At 33.5% G+C, this 20,601-nt stretch overlaps 1 protein-coding gene across 4 annotated transcripts in view; it reads right to left on the reverse strand.

The window, feature by feature from the left end:
- Positions 1-20,601, reverse strand: part of LOC136029323 (heterogeneous nuclear ribonucleoprotein L-like) — an 86,446-nt gene that overhangs the window by 17,126 nt on the left and 48,719 nt on the right. For 2 of the 4 annotated variants that reach the window (XM_065707593.1, XM_065707592.1), the window contains 3 exons: positions 10,947-11,114; positions 8,305-8,440; positions 901-1,022 (listed from right to left, as the gene is read on the reverse strand). In XM_065707593.1, the coding sequence (XP_065563665.1) occupies positions 901-1,022; positions 8,305-8,440; positions 10,947-11,114 (426 nt within the window). The remainder of the gene's footprint in view (positions 1-900; positions 1,023-8,304; positions 8,441-10,946; positions 11,115-20,601) is intronic. The other 2 variants (XM_065707595.1, XM_065707594.1) reach the window with 1 other exon arrangement.

Here is a 20,601-nt window from a genome sequence, read left to right on the forward strand (position 1 = left end):
CTATCTTTTCCCTTTTTGAAGAGAATTTTAGGGCGTTGAAAAAGCTCTTATGACAAAATGGGTATGTCTTTCAACGAGACTAAAACAAATTTCAATATTGTCTTCAATCGTAAAGGAAGCGTTCCTGCCCCAAAAGTGAAATTTGTGACTAGATAATAAAATTTCTTCAAGCATAGTGCATCTTGGTCTACCTGTGGATTGCAATGTTAAATTGATTCGTCTTTGGTTAATAGATGATTGAACTAGTAAAGTCCGAAAAGCTTACGGTACGATTGTATCTTCAAAAGCTTCATTTAGTCGACGGTTCGGATCCAGCTATTTTCGGTGATGGTTACACCACATGTGTTGACACTCTCCTTTTTAGATTCTCCTATCTGATAAGAATAAACGTACAGTGTGTTTTTGTTACAACCGTTTTTTTTTTAAATTTCTTTTGCGCTTGCCTCCTCGGAAGCGTAACGCAGCTATTGTCAACTAATATAACATACCAGACCCGTACATGGTTGTTCAGAAAAGACTAGAGAAATTTAAATGGGTTTAACGGAAAACGGAACTGTGTGATGCTTTGCAATATTATTGTCCGATTGCTGTTCTGCTTGTACATACTTGCACATTTTTATTTGATGCTTTCTTTGTTGCTATCTTTCCTTTTATTACCCCGCTAGTGACATGGAAATAACGTTCAGGGAAATAACGTTCATGCATCCCTTTCTTTGACGCATTTACCTACCCAAAGTTCGTAGACAAATATTTTTTCTCGCCTAATTTATAATTAAAAATAATAAAAAAAATATAATACAAGTTTCTGAAAGCCTTAGCATTGCTCCTGAAACTCATCAATACAAAGGTATGTATAAATAAAAAAACCATTGAAAAATAGATGATGAATGATATGCTTACCTAATTTGTAACTTTTTGCCGAATAGCATTTCGTTGCTTAAATGGCTTATGGCACGCGCAACCGATTTATTATCTGCCATTTGAACCATAGCTCCACCTTCAATCGATTTCAAGAATCGTATCTAGAAAAAACTCAAACTTAAAGGTGCTATTTAACCAAGCAATTAACACTGATTACAATCAGAGTAATATTATATATATATATATATATATATATATATATATATATATATATATATATATATATATATATATAAATATATATATATATATATATATATATATATATATATATATATATATATATATATATATATATATTTAAAATTTTTTGTTTTAAAATCAATACCCGCCCCAAGAGTACATTATAGTTAATTATATACTCCTGTCTTAACATTATTTTCCTCTTTTTTTCAACAAAAATCGAAAACACTACTTCACCAATGGATGTGTATTTGTTCAAAATCTTCTATTATGTAACCAGAGCCATACTAACTGTATAAGTTTTCTCAGAGCAAAACAATCAAAAATTTTCTTTTGTACACTTAAATTTTCGAAAATTAAACTGACAGAAAAAGAACCACGAACAAAATATAAAAAATAACTTCGTTAGTTTTTCGGTACTATTTAAAATAACTATCACACAATAAAATAGAAAAAGCAACTTCCGTGCGGTTTGTAATTACATTTTTTTTTTTTTTGCCTCAACACTTAAAGTTCAAGGTAATTATTAACATCTGCACTTGAAAAGCAGATCACACCAAAACTGTAATTTTTGATCCCTTTTTAACGAAAAACAAAGAACTACATGGGCAGGCCTCGTGAGACGTTCAATGTTGAGTATAGAGTACAGCAGCCGAAGGCCAGAGTCTTTCTTAAGTTGAAAAATAACCGTTTAACAGTAAGGGTGTTTAAAATTCATATCATTTGACTATGACTCCTGTCTACTCGTGACAAAGTCAAATGTGCAATACAAAATATCCTTGCAGTTGTACAGATATTTTCTAATTGCTACACAAACTTGAAACATTCCTGATTTTTTTTTAAACATTGAGTTGTACGGCCAGTCTTCAAATTGCAGAATCTAAAGATCAGCAAAAGACTTAAATTATCTTGCTCTGACATCTGATTCTTTCATCTTTATGTTGCGAGGATCATCACAGCTGCACAACTCCAAAAAGAATTATCCAATACCGACTTTGGCGAGCAATTACATTGTATAGCTTAAAAACCCCGTCAGAGCACTGGCAAAATTTTTTTTTAAACTAGTCATAAAGATTTTCTAATAATTGGAGAGTATACCCCACTTCCATGCTCCAGTTACGCTCTGGATCAGGTATGCGCTCAACATATACTATTTCTTATGTAAATCGGTAAAGCTTAATTTTGCTGTTTGGTGAACACATGAGGTAGCCCTTGAAACAACCATGACTAGCAGTACCATTCAAATCAGTCTTGAAGGAACTATCTAGACTTTAACACGCTGCTTATATTTAGTATTTGTGGAAAAAACAGTGAGATAGAAGTGGAAGAAATAACCAGAGAAATTGCAGAATAGTTCAATGTATTGAAAATTATCATCTGCCAGAAATTTTGTTCTACAATACCCTGGATCCAAACACATTAGTACCAAGAGAAGTGTGGCATCCAAGAAAGTATCTATGTGCTTAAGAAAGAAAAATCATGAGAATGGAAGTTAAGTAAGAAATGGGCCTCATGTATCAAATCCAACGGCTTAATTTCTAGATTTAGCTCGGTCTTTAGAAACCATAAACTAACCATTTATCCTTCATCCAGAGTTCCTCCATCACCCTTGAGTCCCCCCTGAACATATATTACATTTTACATTCTCGTTCTAAGCATATTTCTAAACAAGAAAGGTAGGATTTTATTTCCTATGCAATACCTTAGTGTATATATCCTATGTATATCTTACAGATATAATATTTATATGTATAATTTATAGTACATATCGTATATATATATACTTTAGTGCACAATCCTATGCAATACTTTAATGTATTATTTTCTTTAATAAATTAAACAGCTGGTTTTTTTTAACCTTTCATAATACTTTATTGACCCTAAATAATCACAAATAATTTTTGATGGACACGCTTTCATTACAGACATTTAGAAAAAATATTGCTCGTCATTAGTGTTCAAATTCCTAAAATAGAGATTCAAATTACTATAATGTATGGATGGAAATATTGTAAATCACAAATCGGATGAAAAGGTTTTCTAAAGCGATTTTTTTTCTTTTTTTTACGAGTTTAATACTGAATTAACGATATCTTCTATAGCCCTAATATTGCAAGAGTTATGCAGTTTCAGATATCATTGGCTTTACTTCTGTCTAAAGATAATATCGCATAACGTAACTAAATTTTGTTCATAAGCTCAACGGAAACTTTCAAGGAAAAAAAAATGGCTAAATAAAGCGGCGCACCATAAATAACATAACAAAGGTAATATTTCCTTTAAAGGAGCGATTACATTGAGTAAACACAAACATTGTTGGGTTTTCACCTACTTGAGCAGCTTAATATTTAACATACGAGCATAAAAAGTACATGACAAAATTTAAACTAGTTTTGGATAAACACAAATTAACAAAACAGGACCAATTATAGACTTTATGCTAAGAGAGACAACACCAATTATGATGTTGTCTCGCTTCAGGGGCCTATTCTTTTTTTTAATACTCTTGCTATTGTGGATAGCATAAACACTTTGTGCAAGATCAGACATACAAGGCGAACGCTGAATACATCCTTACCTGTTGCAATATGCTGATAAATATTTAATATGTATGAGACCTCTCTGTATAAAGACTACTTGAAACAGTTATTGCACACAGTTTAAAATCATAAAAACCATTGTTTATCCGCAAATCTTGCACCAGTAACAATCAATTGAAAATTCCAAATCAAAACTACACCATTCATTCAATTAAGTCTACTACATATTTTACATGCGCATACTTCCATTAATTTCACGCACAAATTTGCATCACCAAAGTTCAAACCTCTCAAACAACTAGATCAAATAGTACCAAAGAATTACATCTTTCGTAGGATGATTATGCACACTCAGTCGAAACTATCTTTGAGAAAAAAGAGCAAAAATAAAAGAGAAAATTACTTTCCAGAAGAGAACAACACATTTTTTCATTCGAAAGCTTACCATCCGCTCTCTTCTCATTGGTAAACTATATTGACTTTATCAAGATATAAACTTACACCATTAAACGACTTTGTGCCCTATACTGACGCCCTACGACTGCCACCTTCAGCTGATATTAAATAAAGAAATAAGATTTAGCATAGGTAGCACAACAGGACGAGATTCAAGATGAAAACTTTTCAGGATTTTATTAGAACCGTTGAGAAAGAGGAGAAATATTTGTAAATATAGGACATTAAGGGGGAATCTTGAGGATCACGACTTTTTGGAGGTTATCTGGAACCCCCCCCCCACCCCTTCTACAAAAAAAAATATTTTTAACCTCTTTTGTTGCACTGAAAGATTGCTCTAGAGGAGTACAAAAAAACAAAAAAAAAAAACAAGGAAAGAACAAACAAACAAGAAAAAAGAAAAAAACACGGATAATTAACGACTATAAAGTGAAGTGACCAACATATCTAACGAAGAAAGAATAACAACAAGAAACTTAAATCAATACTAAGACATAGGAGCTATAAGTCTACCCAGCCATATTTAATAGATAATTAAATGGGAAATCTGATATTTTCTTATACCAGTCTTCAAAACGAGCCAATAATTCCTCCATCTTCACGCATATATATATATATATATATATATATATATATATATATATATATATATATATATATATATATATATATATATATATATATATATATATATATATATATATATATATATATATATATATATATATATATATATATATATATATATTTATACTATTGTATGAGTTCCGGAACCACAGAGAGACACAATAAAACAGTCAGCAAACCTGTAAAATTGGACCCTAATTTTTTTTTTCTTTTTTTGGTTATAGAGAAGACATTCCAAAACGGAATTGCGAAAAACAAATGTGATGCAAACACGGAGTTGTAAAGCTTTCCTAACGTATATTTATCAAATCGTCTTTTAACTTTTACCAAAAAGCCGTTATGTTTTGCAGATTTTCTTTTTTAATTCATTAGTAACAAGAGTACATGTCACTCTTATCAATGAATCAAAAGGAAAACCCAAAGATGACTCTGATCCTGCCTTTTCATTCGAGTTTACAATCATGAACTCAGTCTCTGATGGTCCAATAGCAATGCTAATCTTAATGCGGGGTTCCCGGGACATCAATAAAGTTAATAAAGCTGCCAACAAAGTTAATAAGCCGTTTTCCTCGCATAACTTTGTTGATTTTATTGCTGTAAAAAAAAGTTCAACTTTATTCAACCTTTTCAAGAAAGTCCACCAAGTTCAGCCAATAGCAGTGGAATTGAGGAAAGTTTAAAATAAACCAAACACAAATAATTGCCTACATATATAATATTGTAGATTTGTTTTTGAATATTTTACATGGTAAAAGAATAAGGGTTAGACAAAAAAAAATTCATCGAAGTATTATTTATTAGAAGGAAAAAAAGAATAAAGAAGATGGTTTTCTCAGCTCAGCGTCTGATTAATTCAGTTATTTACTTTGAAAAATTGCTGTGAAGTCCAAAAGCTGAAATTCTTATGTGAACGGGACAAACTTCACTGTGCGCAATTTTATAACACACTTTTTTAACGTTGGTGGTGCCGTGGAACCCTGAATAAGACGCACTAGCCTGAAGAGCCTCAACAGCCCTATTGAAGACGCATTTTCAGCGAGAAGAAGTACGACAGAGATCTGGATACGACAGATGACAAATATCAATATGGCTATCAATAATACAGGGTGGTATGTTTATCGTCACTATTCTAAATGCGTTTTTAAAAATTAACGGACTAAAGACTGAGCCTTGTTTTACCCCCAGCTTTACGGGAATAGGATTTGTAATTCAATCACGAGTACGGATCCGGACTATTGAATTCTGAAATCAATTCCAAAGGCTTGCGCAAATAAAACCACCAACTAATGACGATTTTACATTCAGCAACTAATAATGGTGAATGTAAAATGGAATTAGAGGCTTTAGATATATCAATTGCACATACGTACAGACTCTTTTTCATCATCTTGTGTCGTTTAATTTTAGACAAAAACACAGAATGTATTTTTTGTACTTCTAATCCTTGTCTCAAGCCAAACTGATAATCCCCAAATCAGTTTTCGCGCAGAAACAGACATATTATTGCTTCATGTAACTTGCTAAGATTAAGGCATATGGTCAAAGGTATAGATGAATTACATAGCGTTGGAAATTTATTCTTTTTAGGCACACATGTGACTATTCCTTCACATAGTGACTTAGGAACATACTGTTGGGACAAAATTATCTGGAATAACAAAGCTAGGTGTTTAAATAGCAGATGTGTGCTGTTCTGTGAGTACTCTACTTGCAGCCCATCCGCTCCAGGGGCTTTGCCTATTTTCAGAATACGAGTGTAACTATATGACATAAAAGGCGTATCAGTGATGTAATTTTTATGGGGATTCAGTTTTTACAGCTGTCTCGGCAGTATTGCATGAAAATCTGTGCCAATTAGTAGCAGGTCACAAGCAAATATCAGTGAAAAGTGAATATGTCATTCAGTGGTGGCAATATTATTTGTCGGAGTTGAAATAAAGCGAGTAAGTTTATTAACCTCTTTCCACGAAAGTTGCGGATTGTTCTCCATTGACTGTGATAGATGTACAAATCGATATTTTTTTCATTTTTCACAACTCTGAAAATTATGCCTTGTTCATTTAACTGAACCGAAAACTATACCTGAACGAAGTCATTCGCAATCCTTTCACATTTTATACCAAAAAGGATGACAGGGTTTAGCTTCTTTTAACTCAGTGATTTCAGACCATCCCGATTTACGCTTTTGGTTTTTAAGGATACAGTTGGGACGGCAATATTTGCAGCAACATTTAGAGAATGTAATATTTCTGCAAAGTAGCATTCAACATACAGGAGGTTCCCAAGACATTTCTGCAAAGTAGCATTCCACATACAGGAGGTTCCCCAGACATTTCTGCAAAGTAGCATTCCACATACAGGAGGTTCCCAAGACATTTCTGCAAAGTAGCATTCCACATACAGGAGGTTCCCAATACATAAAGGACTTAAAAAGTGACATAGTACCTTAATTTCACTAAATATATGATTTAAATTTTCACGATACAACTCTCTGTCAATTTTATCCCAAGACTTATTGGTGAGCCGTTTCCTCCACCGTGATCCTATGTGTATATATTGTTAAATAGTAACTAAAATTATAAGCACGCTGATTTTCTCCTTAGATTCGCTCATCTCTCTGCGTTGATGTTTGATTATGTTCTGTCTTCAAAGCAAGTGTGCAGTTGACTTGATTATTGTTAGTTGAAATTTGAGACATGCTTCCCAGTCACAACAACTCGACGAGTCACTCATCGTGTATCACCTCGTTTAATTTGTTCAGGTCAGGCCGGTGCAAAATGAGAAAAAGTGCAAAGAAGAAAAGCGAGGTAAGTCCCAGCCAGCAAAAAAGAAAAAAATGTAAATATTTCCGCTCAGCTGTTCTCAATGCAGGAAGCTGCAGGAATGCTGTTCTCATTCATCAAAAAATAAATATAAGTCTGCAAAGCCAAACTTTAAAAACTAAAACAGAAGAATGTTCTTGCTAAACAACCAAACTAAAAAAAAAAAAAAAAAAAAAAAAAAAAAAAAAAAAAAAAGTTTCTGGACAGAGGAGTATATTGCAGGCCTGTTCTTTTCACATATAGTTCAAAGCTTCTACTTTGGAAAGTGGGTTTCCAGTGACAATGCATATCATTGAAAAGTTCTTCAAAATACATGATCAACACCCATCGGGGAAGTCTTGAAACTAGTGCTGAAATGTAATGATAAAAGATGCCCTCTGAGATAGTGTGAGAAAAGAGAGGGGGAACTTTTTGAAGCTCCTGGATTTTGAAGTGTTTGTAGGAGAAAGGGTCCCCACTTTGTGATGATCTTTGATCAACAAGAGTAAACGTCCGTCATAAGGAACCTCAAGCCCAAGACCTCTATTCATTTTCATGCCTGCAAATATTACACTACAAGATGCGTATCGCAGTATCGTTTTAGAGCATGTATGAGTATGGACAGTATCGTAACATAGAATGAGAGGATGGCTTTTAGATCAAGCGATAATTATGATATTATACTAGTAAAGAATCCGACAATATCCGGTCAATACACAAACTTTTGTGAAATCAGTATAATATGTTAGAAACTGCTATTCTAAGATATATAGTACCTTTTCAACGTTTCCGTAAAGACACAAAATGTTGAAGAGTCGATTGCAGTTCATTCTGTCATCTAACCCATAGACCATTATGACGTTTCCCTCTGCTCCTTGGTACGAACGTTTTGGCATCGGCTCATCATAGTACCTAAAAATCAAATATATATTGTCAAGTTTTATGCAAGAGCTCAGTTTTTGGCAGCAAGACATTAACCAAAAGAACGCCTAGTTTCTTTTTTCAAAATGAAGTTGTTGGTGTCTGCCCCTCCCCCACTCTCCACCCAGAGAAACCCAGTCCCTTCGGTAAATTTTCACATTCAAAAGAAAAGTAAGACACATGAAAAGAATGAAGAAAAGAGGAATTTTGAAATATTACTGTTGAATAGATGTCATTTCCCTTCAGATGGCATTACAAATAGTATTATACAAATGAAAAATAAAATATTTCTAAGCACAGCAGCTATCAAATAGTTTCATTCGCTTTTTTTTACAAACCATTTCTTGTCTTTTGGTTTTTCGATTACTAATTCATTTTCTTGTCAAATGGGATATTTGAAAATACATTTTGATATATCTTTTCAAATATCTAATCAAAGGATGCATAACCATACTTTAAGTGGAACTATAATTACTGGATTCAGTCATTGCTATAGAAATTTTAACGGTTTTCTAACCATAATATGAGTGGATTCCACTTTATTGCACAAGGACAAAGGAGTTATCTAATATAAATGAATTGTAAACCCACACCAGCAGGACAAAACCAACATTTTTCAAGAAGCTAATCGGATATAGCCATACTAAATCCAGTTTAAATATAGTCTATATTATAGTGCATAACATCAATGCCGCAACGTCAATAAAGTGATAAGTACATGTACAGAACGTCAATACCACAAGTAAATATCACATCTGTAATTATGAACTTCTGAAATGAATCCAATAAATGGTTAGCTAGTGTTTGTCAAAGAGAAAATTAGTAGGACAATGAAGGCTCAACCACGCTTTGTGAGATTGAGCTCCCTTTGAGAATAATTTAGCGAATCTGCTTTTAGGCATTTTTTTTCATAAGTGCGAAAATTCCAGACGCAGCCTTTAAGCTTGACAGTGACGTTTAGGAACTAAGAAATAAACTTAAATTTAGCAGAAACAATTGAGATTTTTTTTTCAAACTTTAGCAAATTTTAGCAGAAATTGTGGAAAAGTTTTCCACTGGAGGACAGGTTCATGGATACCGATTTTAACCATGGGGAAGAGAGCAGATTGACCTCTTTCAAATATTTTCCCTGTAAAAACTTAAGCTAGAAAAAGATACGGTACTTGTATGATTACCCCACAACCACCCAAGTTATTTTTTCATTGACGCATTATAGAACCGGTTTTTTCGTTAATTTCTTTCAGCTTAGGATGAGACAAGATAAAAAGAAGTGACAGAATAGATGAAAACATATAATTTGGGCTATATACTTGTACATTAGGGTGGGGGTGGGTGTGAAGTATTTGGACAAGGTGAAGTTGGAAAACAATTCTAACTACATAATATGCAGAATAATTGATATTTTACAAAGATTGAGTGTCAGAGATACATATTAGAAGAATATTAGGTAGGGAGTATATCACACAAGTAACAAAGGTACATTAGAAAAAACATATTGAAATAATAAAACATCAGTACAGATGAATTAATAAAATTTAGTCACAATGTAGAATCCCTGAGTCTGAATTAAACGATATGCTACGTATCAACATAAAAGTAGTTCAGAAAGAAGAGAAAAAGGAAGAGATGGAGGGTAAAAAATGAAAAAGGAGATATTATCCTTCACATAAATCCAAATCACAAATCATTTTATACATTTGTTAGCTTAATAGACCCGTCAAAAAATTGAGAAAATGAAAAAAAAAATGAGAAAGATCAGCAGATCAAGAACACATGCTTTTACTAAAATGAAAGGCAAAAAATACCATGGCCAGTGCAACTACACAAAATGCACTAAATTGCAAAATCCCTATCTTACTCTATCGCAAACAAGATGATTACACATATAAATAAAACAGTCGTTATTTTCTAGCTTACTAGCAAATAGCGACTAAAAATTAATATAATCACAAAAGTGTCGCAAAATTAATCAAATTTCAAATACTTAAAAAGAAGACATAAATTTCGAACCAGAACTACGAAAATACACAAAACAATTAAAGTACAAGGTAAACAAGTTGCTCAGACCTTCTTTACACCTCCAGTAACTCAGTTGCTATTGCTTAAGCATCAAGAAAGCAATGCTAGTTGAACTTTATTCAAAACCGTAGAAATACTGAATTGTTTTAGTTCCTATACTACAATCAAGTATATCAATGTTCACGCTCTTACTATGAAATACGTAATTGGTCTTTCATCGATCCCAAAGCTTTAACCAAAAAAGAACAAAACAAAAACAAAACGATAGGCGGCAACAACAATCCTGAAGTCACAAATATTTGTATGAACTCGAGACATTATATTACGAAACGCTAATAACTCTGTTCTATACGATCTGTATCGGTATTTACTTTACGGATGGCATACTCAGCACCATCTATTATATAACTGCTACTAATCAACTTAATTTAAATATACAGCAACGTTTACTACTTAACACATTAAGACAAGGTCTTACCTCCTAGGTCCAAATGTGTCCTGCATTCTACCATAACTGTCTTCACTTCTAATTGGTTCCGCCCCCTTGTATGGAAGATTTGACAGCACTTGGTTAAGAATACTTCGACGCTCACCTTGAGCTGGATAAGGACGGAGTGGCTCTTGCTCATCTTCATAGCGGTCATAGCTATAGAAATAGAACAGCAAAAAATAAAAAGATAATAAACAAATGAAGAATTAGGGTAAAAAGAGTTCCAAAATAATATAATCCATTTTCTAGGTAGAAAAAGGCCACCGAGTTGACAAACAATTTAACCTACGGAAGATCAAAACATAAAATTAAAAAGGCAAAGCACAATATAAAAGTGTAGCAAAATAATATAATCCATTTTCGGCAAGAGAGTTGATTGACAATTTAAAACACCATCTTCTCCTGATCTGGAAAAAATATCTTATTACGAGCTTAATAAATCTCTTATTAAATAACCCTAATATATATATATATATATATATATATATATATATATATATATATATATATATATATATATATATATATATATATATATATATATATATATATATATATATATATTCCTAATGAATCGTTTTTAAATTTTGAACCCTCGTGCAAAATGTTAACCACAACCCCATGCAATTCAACCGTCACACAACTCAGCCTCTGCTTAACCTAACAGTGTGGGATTCAATGAGGTTGAGTTAAACGGGGTCGAGCTTCATGGAAGTTGAATTAAATTAGGGTTGAATTGCACAGGGGTTGAGATTCGACATTGTCATTTAAACACCATACTGTTAAACTTGGAACGACAATGTGCAAATATCTGGGCTGTTTCAATAGGCTGAAGTTTTGTTTCCACACTACCTCATAGCAACTTTAAATCTCCCCCTAAATCTTATCTGAAGGAGACGAAAGTTCTTTATGGAAAATTATACATGTTTCGAAAAGGAAACCCATTAAACAAGCCTCTTCTCTTAAACTATGGTCCTGCAAAATTTTAACTTTCATTTTAAAAGTTGGGTTAAAGGGAGAGAAGATCCTTCTGGCTGTTAGTGTAAGTATGGGTGTGGTAATAAAAACAAACATTATATAGAACATTTTTTCTTCAAGTGAAAGTAAAGAATGACATTGAAACTTAAAACGCACAGAAATTACTCCGTACATAAGAAAAGAGTGTTTTTAATGAATTAGGTACATATATTTTTCACAAACTATGACGAATGGAAGAGTTTACTGATGTGCGATTGCTTTCAACAACACAATTCTTAGTTCAAAAGTTAAAAGTCAAATCATTGGAAATTTGATGCACTCATAAATTCTTCCGATTTGGCAACACAAAACATTTCTATTCTTTATAAGCTTTAATGTAGCTTTTCATTTTAATTTGAAAAAAAAGTTGTTTTTTTTTTATTTGATTCATATAAAAAGGCGACGTGTTTCATACAAGAGATTTGACATTGACCAGTTCTACTTAAGATGCAGATAAGTGATATTTCCAAGCTGAATTGCTATAACTTTTACGAAAGAATCAGCAAACTTATTTACCTTTAGTTTACAAGATATTCAAGTAAAAGAAGAAAACCGAGAAAAATTCAAGATTAAGATTCTAGATAAAGAAAAATTCGAAACATCAGATGAAAATTAATATAAAAGAAAAAAAACATTTGTTACCACCAAGCCAACTGAAAACGTTTTATATTTATGAACAACTTAACAGACTACTTTAAGCATCGATGGTACTACTTCAAGTAAACAAAGAGACTACTGTAAGTAATTCCCTAGATTCTGGAGACAAAAGATCAAACCATGGTACTCTCCACCGTAAAACGGTCAAGAAGCTACGTGTTTTTTTTTATAGTTATAAACCAATTGAGATTTATAATATCTTTTAAATCTGGCACTGAAGCTATGTCTTGCGCTAAGAAGAATACTAGGCACCAAAAGTCAAATAAATCACACCCACATCTTAAGGAAAACACACATCACTCGATTTCGAAGAATTAAAGAAATAGGAATGAAATTACTGTTAAAGTTACACTATTACATTTTTATATTCAATGAAAGATACCACAACAATATTTACCTGGAAAATAATTTGAAAACGTCATTCTGGATCAAAGCATAATGACATAATAAAGTCAATGACCCTTAAATCCAAAAATGCAGCAATTAACTCAATGCAGACAGAGGCGTCAGACACATAATTCTAGCCTAAAAAAAAAGAAAACTCGTATTAATACCTTTGCTATAATAAAAACAGTGATCATTTATGGAACTTTCACTTAGTGTGAAAATAAAGCTTTGAGACATGATATCTTCAAAGAAGTAGACAATGACTCTTCCCGGCTTCGAAAAATATTAGAGTAAACAAGAAAAGTTTAATTAAGGAATTAATTACTTCGTAACCAGATACAACACATTCTTATCTTAGATTTTCAGTGAGCTAAGTCCTCTGCTATTAGAAAATTTCAATTACTTGATGTTAAATGGTGTTGTAATCGATCACACTTAGGCTTTTTCGGGTCAGCTATAAAAAAAAAAAAAAAAAAAAAAAAAAAAAAAAAAAAAAAAAAAAAAAAAAAAAAAAAAAAAAAAAAAAAAAAAAAAAAAAAAAAAAATCTTATCTCATTAACTGTTTATTTACATTCCTGTTTTTGCTTCCTTTAACGTATTTTTTTTTCTTTTAGGTTACTCTGTCAAAGCCATAAGCCGTCTTGGGTTACGAATACATTGAACTAAATAACGTTTATGAGTTTATTCTAACCGTACATTTTTTTTTTTCTAATCAAGAATTCTGCGTGGATTTACAAGGACTATGTTTGAATCACTCAAAAACAATCGACAACATCTCCTTTTTAAAGTATCAGACATTTAAGTATGAAAGCACTTGATTAGCTTGTAATTTTTTATATTCATCAAAAAATTCCTCAAAATGACAGTGGAATATCCAGACATATCCCACCAGTAATAATAAAAAAAATCCACCATATTAGTAGAAAAACCAATTGCCTGTTTTTTATGTCCATTTTCCATTAATTGTACCTCTTATAGCGAGATACTAAAATTAATATAAATAATATATAGTAAATAATATAGAGAAAAGAATAATAATAAAAACACCCATATTATTGGTAGGAAAATCAATTGCCTGTTTTTTATGTTAATCCTCCTTAATGATTTTACTGAATTCGGCGTTGAAGTCGCTTGTTTATCTTTTTTTTTCTCTCTCTCTCTCTCTCTCTCTCTCTCTCTCTATGACATTCTCCATTAATCGCACCTCTTGTTCCAAGATACTAAAAATTACAACCTGGCAAGAACCGTACTTCAGAGAAACACGAATGGAGGACTTATTCCTGTTTGGTGTTATTTATTCTTCCAATTATATCAGTTTTTACATTGAATGTAACAAAAGAGAAAAAACGTATTATTTTTTTTATCTAAAAGATTACAGTAATTCATACTCCAGATACAAATTCAAATGTACCCATGCCAATTCCGCATGCTCCAGCACAAATGGTCCACATTTTTGATTCCATTGTAACTAAAACATTGCAGAGCTGATCAAATTCGCGCTTGAACTACCAATATTTCTTAATTGTATTATAATCTTTGGAAGCATTTGTTAAAACACATTAAACATGTCCTAATTCCAAGGAAAAACAAATCCTTTTATAAACAAATTACATTATACTTTTTATTGTTCAAAATACCTCAATAATTCATGTACAGCAAATAAATCCAACTTAGATTTCGCTTAGTATTTATTGACAGTTACCTTTTTACAAAGATTACGATAAATTTTCGACCTTGTCTGGACTAGAGCCAAGACAACCAGTATCCTGTCACGGCTCCGAAAAATAAATCAATGAAAACGGTTGCTATTTCATTAACCTACGGATAATATAAATCTGTTTCACAGGGAGTCTGGTCCCCTCTCCCCCCCCCCCAATAACAATCCGAATTCCAAAACCTAGTGAAATATTGCAGCAACTATGATCCATGGGTCTTTATATCCGGTTTTATGTTTGTCGCAGATTTTGACAACACCAGAAATAAGCATTATTTGAATGAAGAAACAACAAAACGATACCCAGTAGACTTCTCTTTTCGGATCTCTATATCCAGAACGATTTCTGTTTAGATTGCCTAGTAGAAGGGCACGGACTATTTCCATGCAACATACGATAAAATATGAGTAAAGAGACACCTTAACAAAACAGAGTGCGAACACTCAAGTTTTTTGACTGCAGCTCCTGGCCAGGTTTGGTTGAACTCCACCAGTCCACCTAGTTGTCTAATTAAGCTGATAATTTGTTTCCCATCAACCGATTCGTAATGCAATATAAACTTTTGGTAAAAGTACTGACGTAAAAAGAAGAAACAATACAAGCTCCCTTCGTCCCCTCCCAGAGAGGCAAAATTGGTTAATTAGGACATTGAAGGCTCATTCTGTTTAAGCTTGGCAGAAATCCTATACTCTCTTTTGACACGTCTCCTGAACACAGGAATTTAGAGAACCCTTTCTTTTCATAGAGGCAATTTCACATTTGCCTTGACCCTGGAAGGTAGGGAAGGATGGGCCTCCGGTATATTTCCTCAATTTCAGCTCAGATCAACAACCGCTTCTGGTACGTGTCAAATGACAATAATTTAGGGATCCGACCTCTAACAGGAGTCAGACCGGGCTTGGACCTCGCAAAGGCCAAACCACAGTGCAGATAAGCCAGAAATTGGGATTTAAAGCCGAACATACCAATATTATTTCCTAGAACTCTAGACGAGGTTCATAATTATGATCATTGCTTTCCGAAGAAACAATTCCACATAAGAAAATGTTTTTCTTGGAGAATCAGTGTAAATTGTGCAGTTACGAAGCAATCGAGAGTACTCATTACAGTAGAGACAATACGGAAAAAATAATATTTTATTTTACATGAGCCCAAACACGGCTGAATTCATTTCTTATATAAAAAGGGGCGCTTATTAAGAGTATAAAATCTGTTAACATAAGAGTAGTAATAAAATCATGTACAAAAGTCGGTTACTATTGTACAAGGATAAACCATTTTAATATACATTAAAACAAGCGGAAATATTTGAATAAACGCTACAATATACGAAATGGCATACCAGAATAGTATATTTTTTGTAAATATTATTTACCCCAGGTTGGAAATATAACCGTCAGATAGCTGAACACAAAAAGCGTAAAGCTTATTGGCTAATTCCCATTTTGCACTTTATACTTTCTGGCAATCAATACTCTCTCTCTCTCTCTCTCTCTGAAAAGAAAATATATAGGCCATTGCATTGCCAGCCCAATGCGGAAGGAGAAGGTCGCCATTTTTTTTTTTTTTTTTTTTTTTTTTTTTTTTTTTTTTTTTTGTCAGTTCTTCATTCGTGTAACTTAGCCAGGACCATTTCTCAGAACAAGTATACGAGTACTACCAAATCCGGATCCTTTAAATAGTACATTTCAAGCTCTACAAAAGTAAAAAAAAAAGTTTGAAAATTACATGCTCTACTGCAGAAGAGAAAGAATGAACCAGTTTTGATAGTTACTTTCTACTTAACCATACTTTTTTTTTCCTAGACTTGAGCAACTACAGTTTAACCTTTTGTTAAACTGTGAACTAAAAAAGTTTAGTGCGGCATAGCATAGCAACAAACATTCGATAAGCTTAGGAAAATACAATACGAGAATAATAATAATAGTAATAATAATAATAATAATAATAATAATAATAAGATTAAGAAATGGTAAAACGCTACTTAAAATCCAAGATAGAGCAATAATAACAAAACGAAAAAAGAACTAATAAATCAATCTTAAATCTAGATAACTAGCATTTTTTTTTTCAAAAAGAGCTAATAGCTCATATGACACTTGTGACGAGGCAAGAAGAGCCAAGAGCCAAAAGATCATATGGTATGAGCTCTAACAAAATTCTATGAATCAATAGATTGATTTAAAAGAAAAATAAGAGGCTTAATGACGGTCAGGATTTAAAATAAGAGCTCTGAGTCACGATGTCCTTCTATATATCAAAATTCATTAAGATCCGATCACCCACTCGTAAGTTATAAATACCTAATTTTTTCTGATTTTTCCTCTCACTTTAGCCCCCCAGATGGTCGAATCTGGGAAAACGACTTTATCAAGTCAATTTGTGCAGGTCCCTGACACACCTACCGATTTTCATCGTCCTAGCACGTCCAGAAGCACCTGACTCTCCAAATCACTGAACCCCTGCCCCCAATTCCCCAAAGAGAGCAAATCCAGTACGGTTCCGTCAATCACGTATCAAGGACATTTGCTTATTCTATCCACCAAGCTTCATCCCGATTCCTCCTCTCCAAGTGTTTTCCAAGATTTCCCCCTCCAACCCCCCCCCCCCCAATGTCAAAGATCTGGTCGGGATTTGAAATAAGAGCTCTGAGACATGAATTCCATCTAAATATCAAATTTCATTGAGATCCGATCACCTATTCGTAAGATAAAAATACCCCAATTTTCCCGTTTTCCAAGAATTCCGGTTTCCCCCACCAACTCCCCCCAATGTTACGGGATCTGGTCGGAATTTAAAATTAGAGCTTTAAAGCACAAGATCCTTCTAAATATCAAATTTCATTAAGATCTGGTCACCCTTTCGTAAGTTACAAATACCTCAATTTTCAAAATTACGCCTCCCAACTCCACCAGAGAGAGCAGATCCGGTCCAGTTATGTCAGTCACGTATCTTAGACAAGTTTTTATTCTTCCCATCCAGTTTCATTCTGATCTCACCGCTTTAGTTTTCTAAGATTTCCGGTCCCCCAAACTGCCCCCCCCCCGATTACTCTGGATCCGGTTGAGATTTGAAATAAGAGATCCGAGTTACGAGGTCCTTCTACATATGAAGTTTCATGAAGGTCCGATCACTCCTTTGTAAGTTAAAAATACGTCATTTTTTTTTAATTTTTCAGAATTAACAACCCCCCCCCCCAACAGAGCGGATCCATTCCAATTATGTAAATCACGTATCTAAGACTTCTGCTTATTTTTTCCACCAAGTTTCATCCCGATCCCTCCAATCTAAACGTTTTCCATGATTTTAGGTTCCCCCACCCCAAACTCCCCCAATGTCACCAGATCTAGTCGGGATTTAAAATAAGAGCTTTGAGACACGATATCCTTCTAAATATCAAATTTCATTGAGATCCGATCACCCGTTCGTAAGTTAAAAATACCGCATTTTTTCTAATTTTTCAGAATCAACCCCCCCCCCCTCAACTACCCCAAAGAGAGCGGATCCGTTCCGGTTATGTCAATCATGTATCTGGGACTTGTGCTTATTTTTCCCACCAAGTTTCATCCCGATCCCTCCACTCTAAGTGTTTTCCAAGTTTTAGGTTTCCCCATCCCAACTCCCCCCCAATGTCATCAGATCCGGTCGGAATTTAAAATAAGAGCTCTGAAACACGATATCCTTCTAAATATCAAATTTCATGGAGATCCGATCACCCGTTCGTAAGTCAAAAATACCTCATTTTTTCTATTTTTTCAGAATTACCCCGCCCCCCAACTATCCCAAAGAGAGCGGATCCGTTCCGATTATGTCAATTATGTATCTAGGACTTGTGCTTATTTTCCCCACCAAGTTTCATCCCGATCCCTCCACTCTAAGTGTTATCCAGGTTTTAGGTTTCCCCCTCCCAACCCCCAGCCCCCAATGTCACTAGATCCGGTCGAAATTTAAAATAAGAGCTCTGAAACACGATATTCTTCTAAATATCAAATTTCATTGAGATCCGATCACCCGTCCGTAAGTTAAAAATACCTCATTTTTTCTATTTTTTCAGAATTACCCCCCCCCCCCCAACTACCCCAAAGAGAGCGGATCCGTTCCGGTTATGTCAATCATGTATCTAGGACTTGAGCTTATTTTTCCCACTAAGTTTCATCCCGATCCCTCCACTCTAAGGGTTTTCCAAGATTTTAGGTTTCCCCCTCCCAACTCCCCCCCAATGTCACCAGATCCGGTCGAGATTTAAAATAACAGCTCTGAGACACGATATCCTTCCAAACATCAAATTTCATTAAGATCTGATAAACCCTTCGTAAGTTAAAAATACTTCAGTTTTTCTATTTCTTTCGAATTAACGGGCCCCCACTCCTCCCCCCCCCCCAGATGGTCAAATCGGGAAAAAGACTATTTCTAATTTAATCTAGTCCGATCCCTGATACGCCTGCCAAATTTCATCGTCCTAGCTTACCTGAAAGTGCCTAAAGTAGCAAAACCGGGACCGACAGAATTTGAAATTGCTATATGACACTTGGTTAATACCAAGTGCCATAACAACTGATCCCATTCCCCAAAAGTATTGAAAAATCACACAAAAAAGTGAATAATGGCAAATCTTTAAGTTTTATTTATGTATTCAGTTGAGAATCCGCAAACGAAAATATGAGAAGGAGACAACAAATAAAAAAAAAAAGAAAACAAAAAAAAGAGAACATTCACACTTCTAAACTACCTGTAAAAATAATAAATTGTAGCTTAATACGAGACAAAAAAAAGAATCGAAAACACAAAGAGCTAAAAGAAATCTCAAACGTGGGTGGTAACCTGTATTTTATATATATTTATATATATATATATATATATATATATATATATATATATATATATATATATATATATATTATTTATATATATATTTATATATATATTATGTATATATATATATTTTATATATATATATATATATATATATATATATATATATATATATATATATATATATATATATATATATATATATATAGTTTTGAAGCTGCAATTTCTGGCTGGGTTAGGCTATATATGTATATAAATCTCGAGTTAGGTTTTCATCGTGGTATGTGCAGCAGGTATTTGACGAAACAGAATGAGGTACATTAGATTTTTACTTTATTAGAGTTAGTGAAAATCTTTAAGAACGGTGTAACATGCGGGATATGAGGCAGCAAACAGCGTAGTAAAGACTGAACGAAGTAAGAAAATAAACGGTTGAAACAAAGGTTCCCAAAACCATTTAAAGGGCAGGTGCCCGATACTGGACGAGAAATGTGAAGCATCAAAAGACTGCAAACTTGATTAATAGAGGTGAGGAGAGGGAAGCCCAGGTGTGAGATATGGCCAACAGTCTTAATAATAGAGGTACAACGTGATATAGCCGTTCGAATATTTATAATGACAATTAAAATATACAAATTCCGATGTATCCGAATTGGATTCTAAACAGAGATATTACGGTATTCATGAGATAAGAAGGGAAAATTTCCAAAATACGCTCAGTAGTCCGACTTAGGTTAAGGCTATCATCAGCAGATGAGTCAAACGATATAATGATACCACAAAAAATGTAACATAAAAAGCAGTTTACCTCTGATCCCATAACATAATGGCAAAACAACAGGGCACGAAAAGAGAAAGTTCCCTTTATTGTTCCTTTACGAATCGAAATACGTTCCTTAGGTAACACGAGGACTATTTTGCCGACTTAGGAATTTTGAAATGAATATGAAGACTCAATTACACATTCTTAGTTGTCAAATAGTCGTAGGATTGACCCCCTATTTTTGCAGCGTGGAGGAATATAGTGGCATGAACAACTGGAATTGGACCATTTA

This window comes from Artemia franciscana, chromosome 7, assembly GCF_032884065.1.
Source record: "Artemia franciscana chromosome 7, ASM3288406v1, whole genome shotgun sequence".
Taxonomy (NCBI): domain Eukaryota; kingdom Metazoa; phylum Arthropoda; class Branchiopoda; order Anostraca; family Artemiidae; genus Artemia; species Artemia franciscana.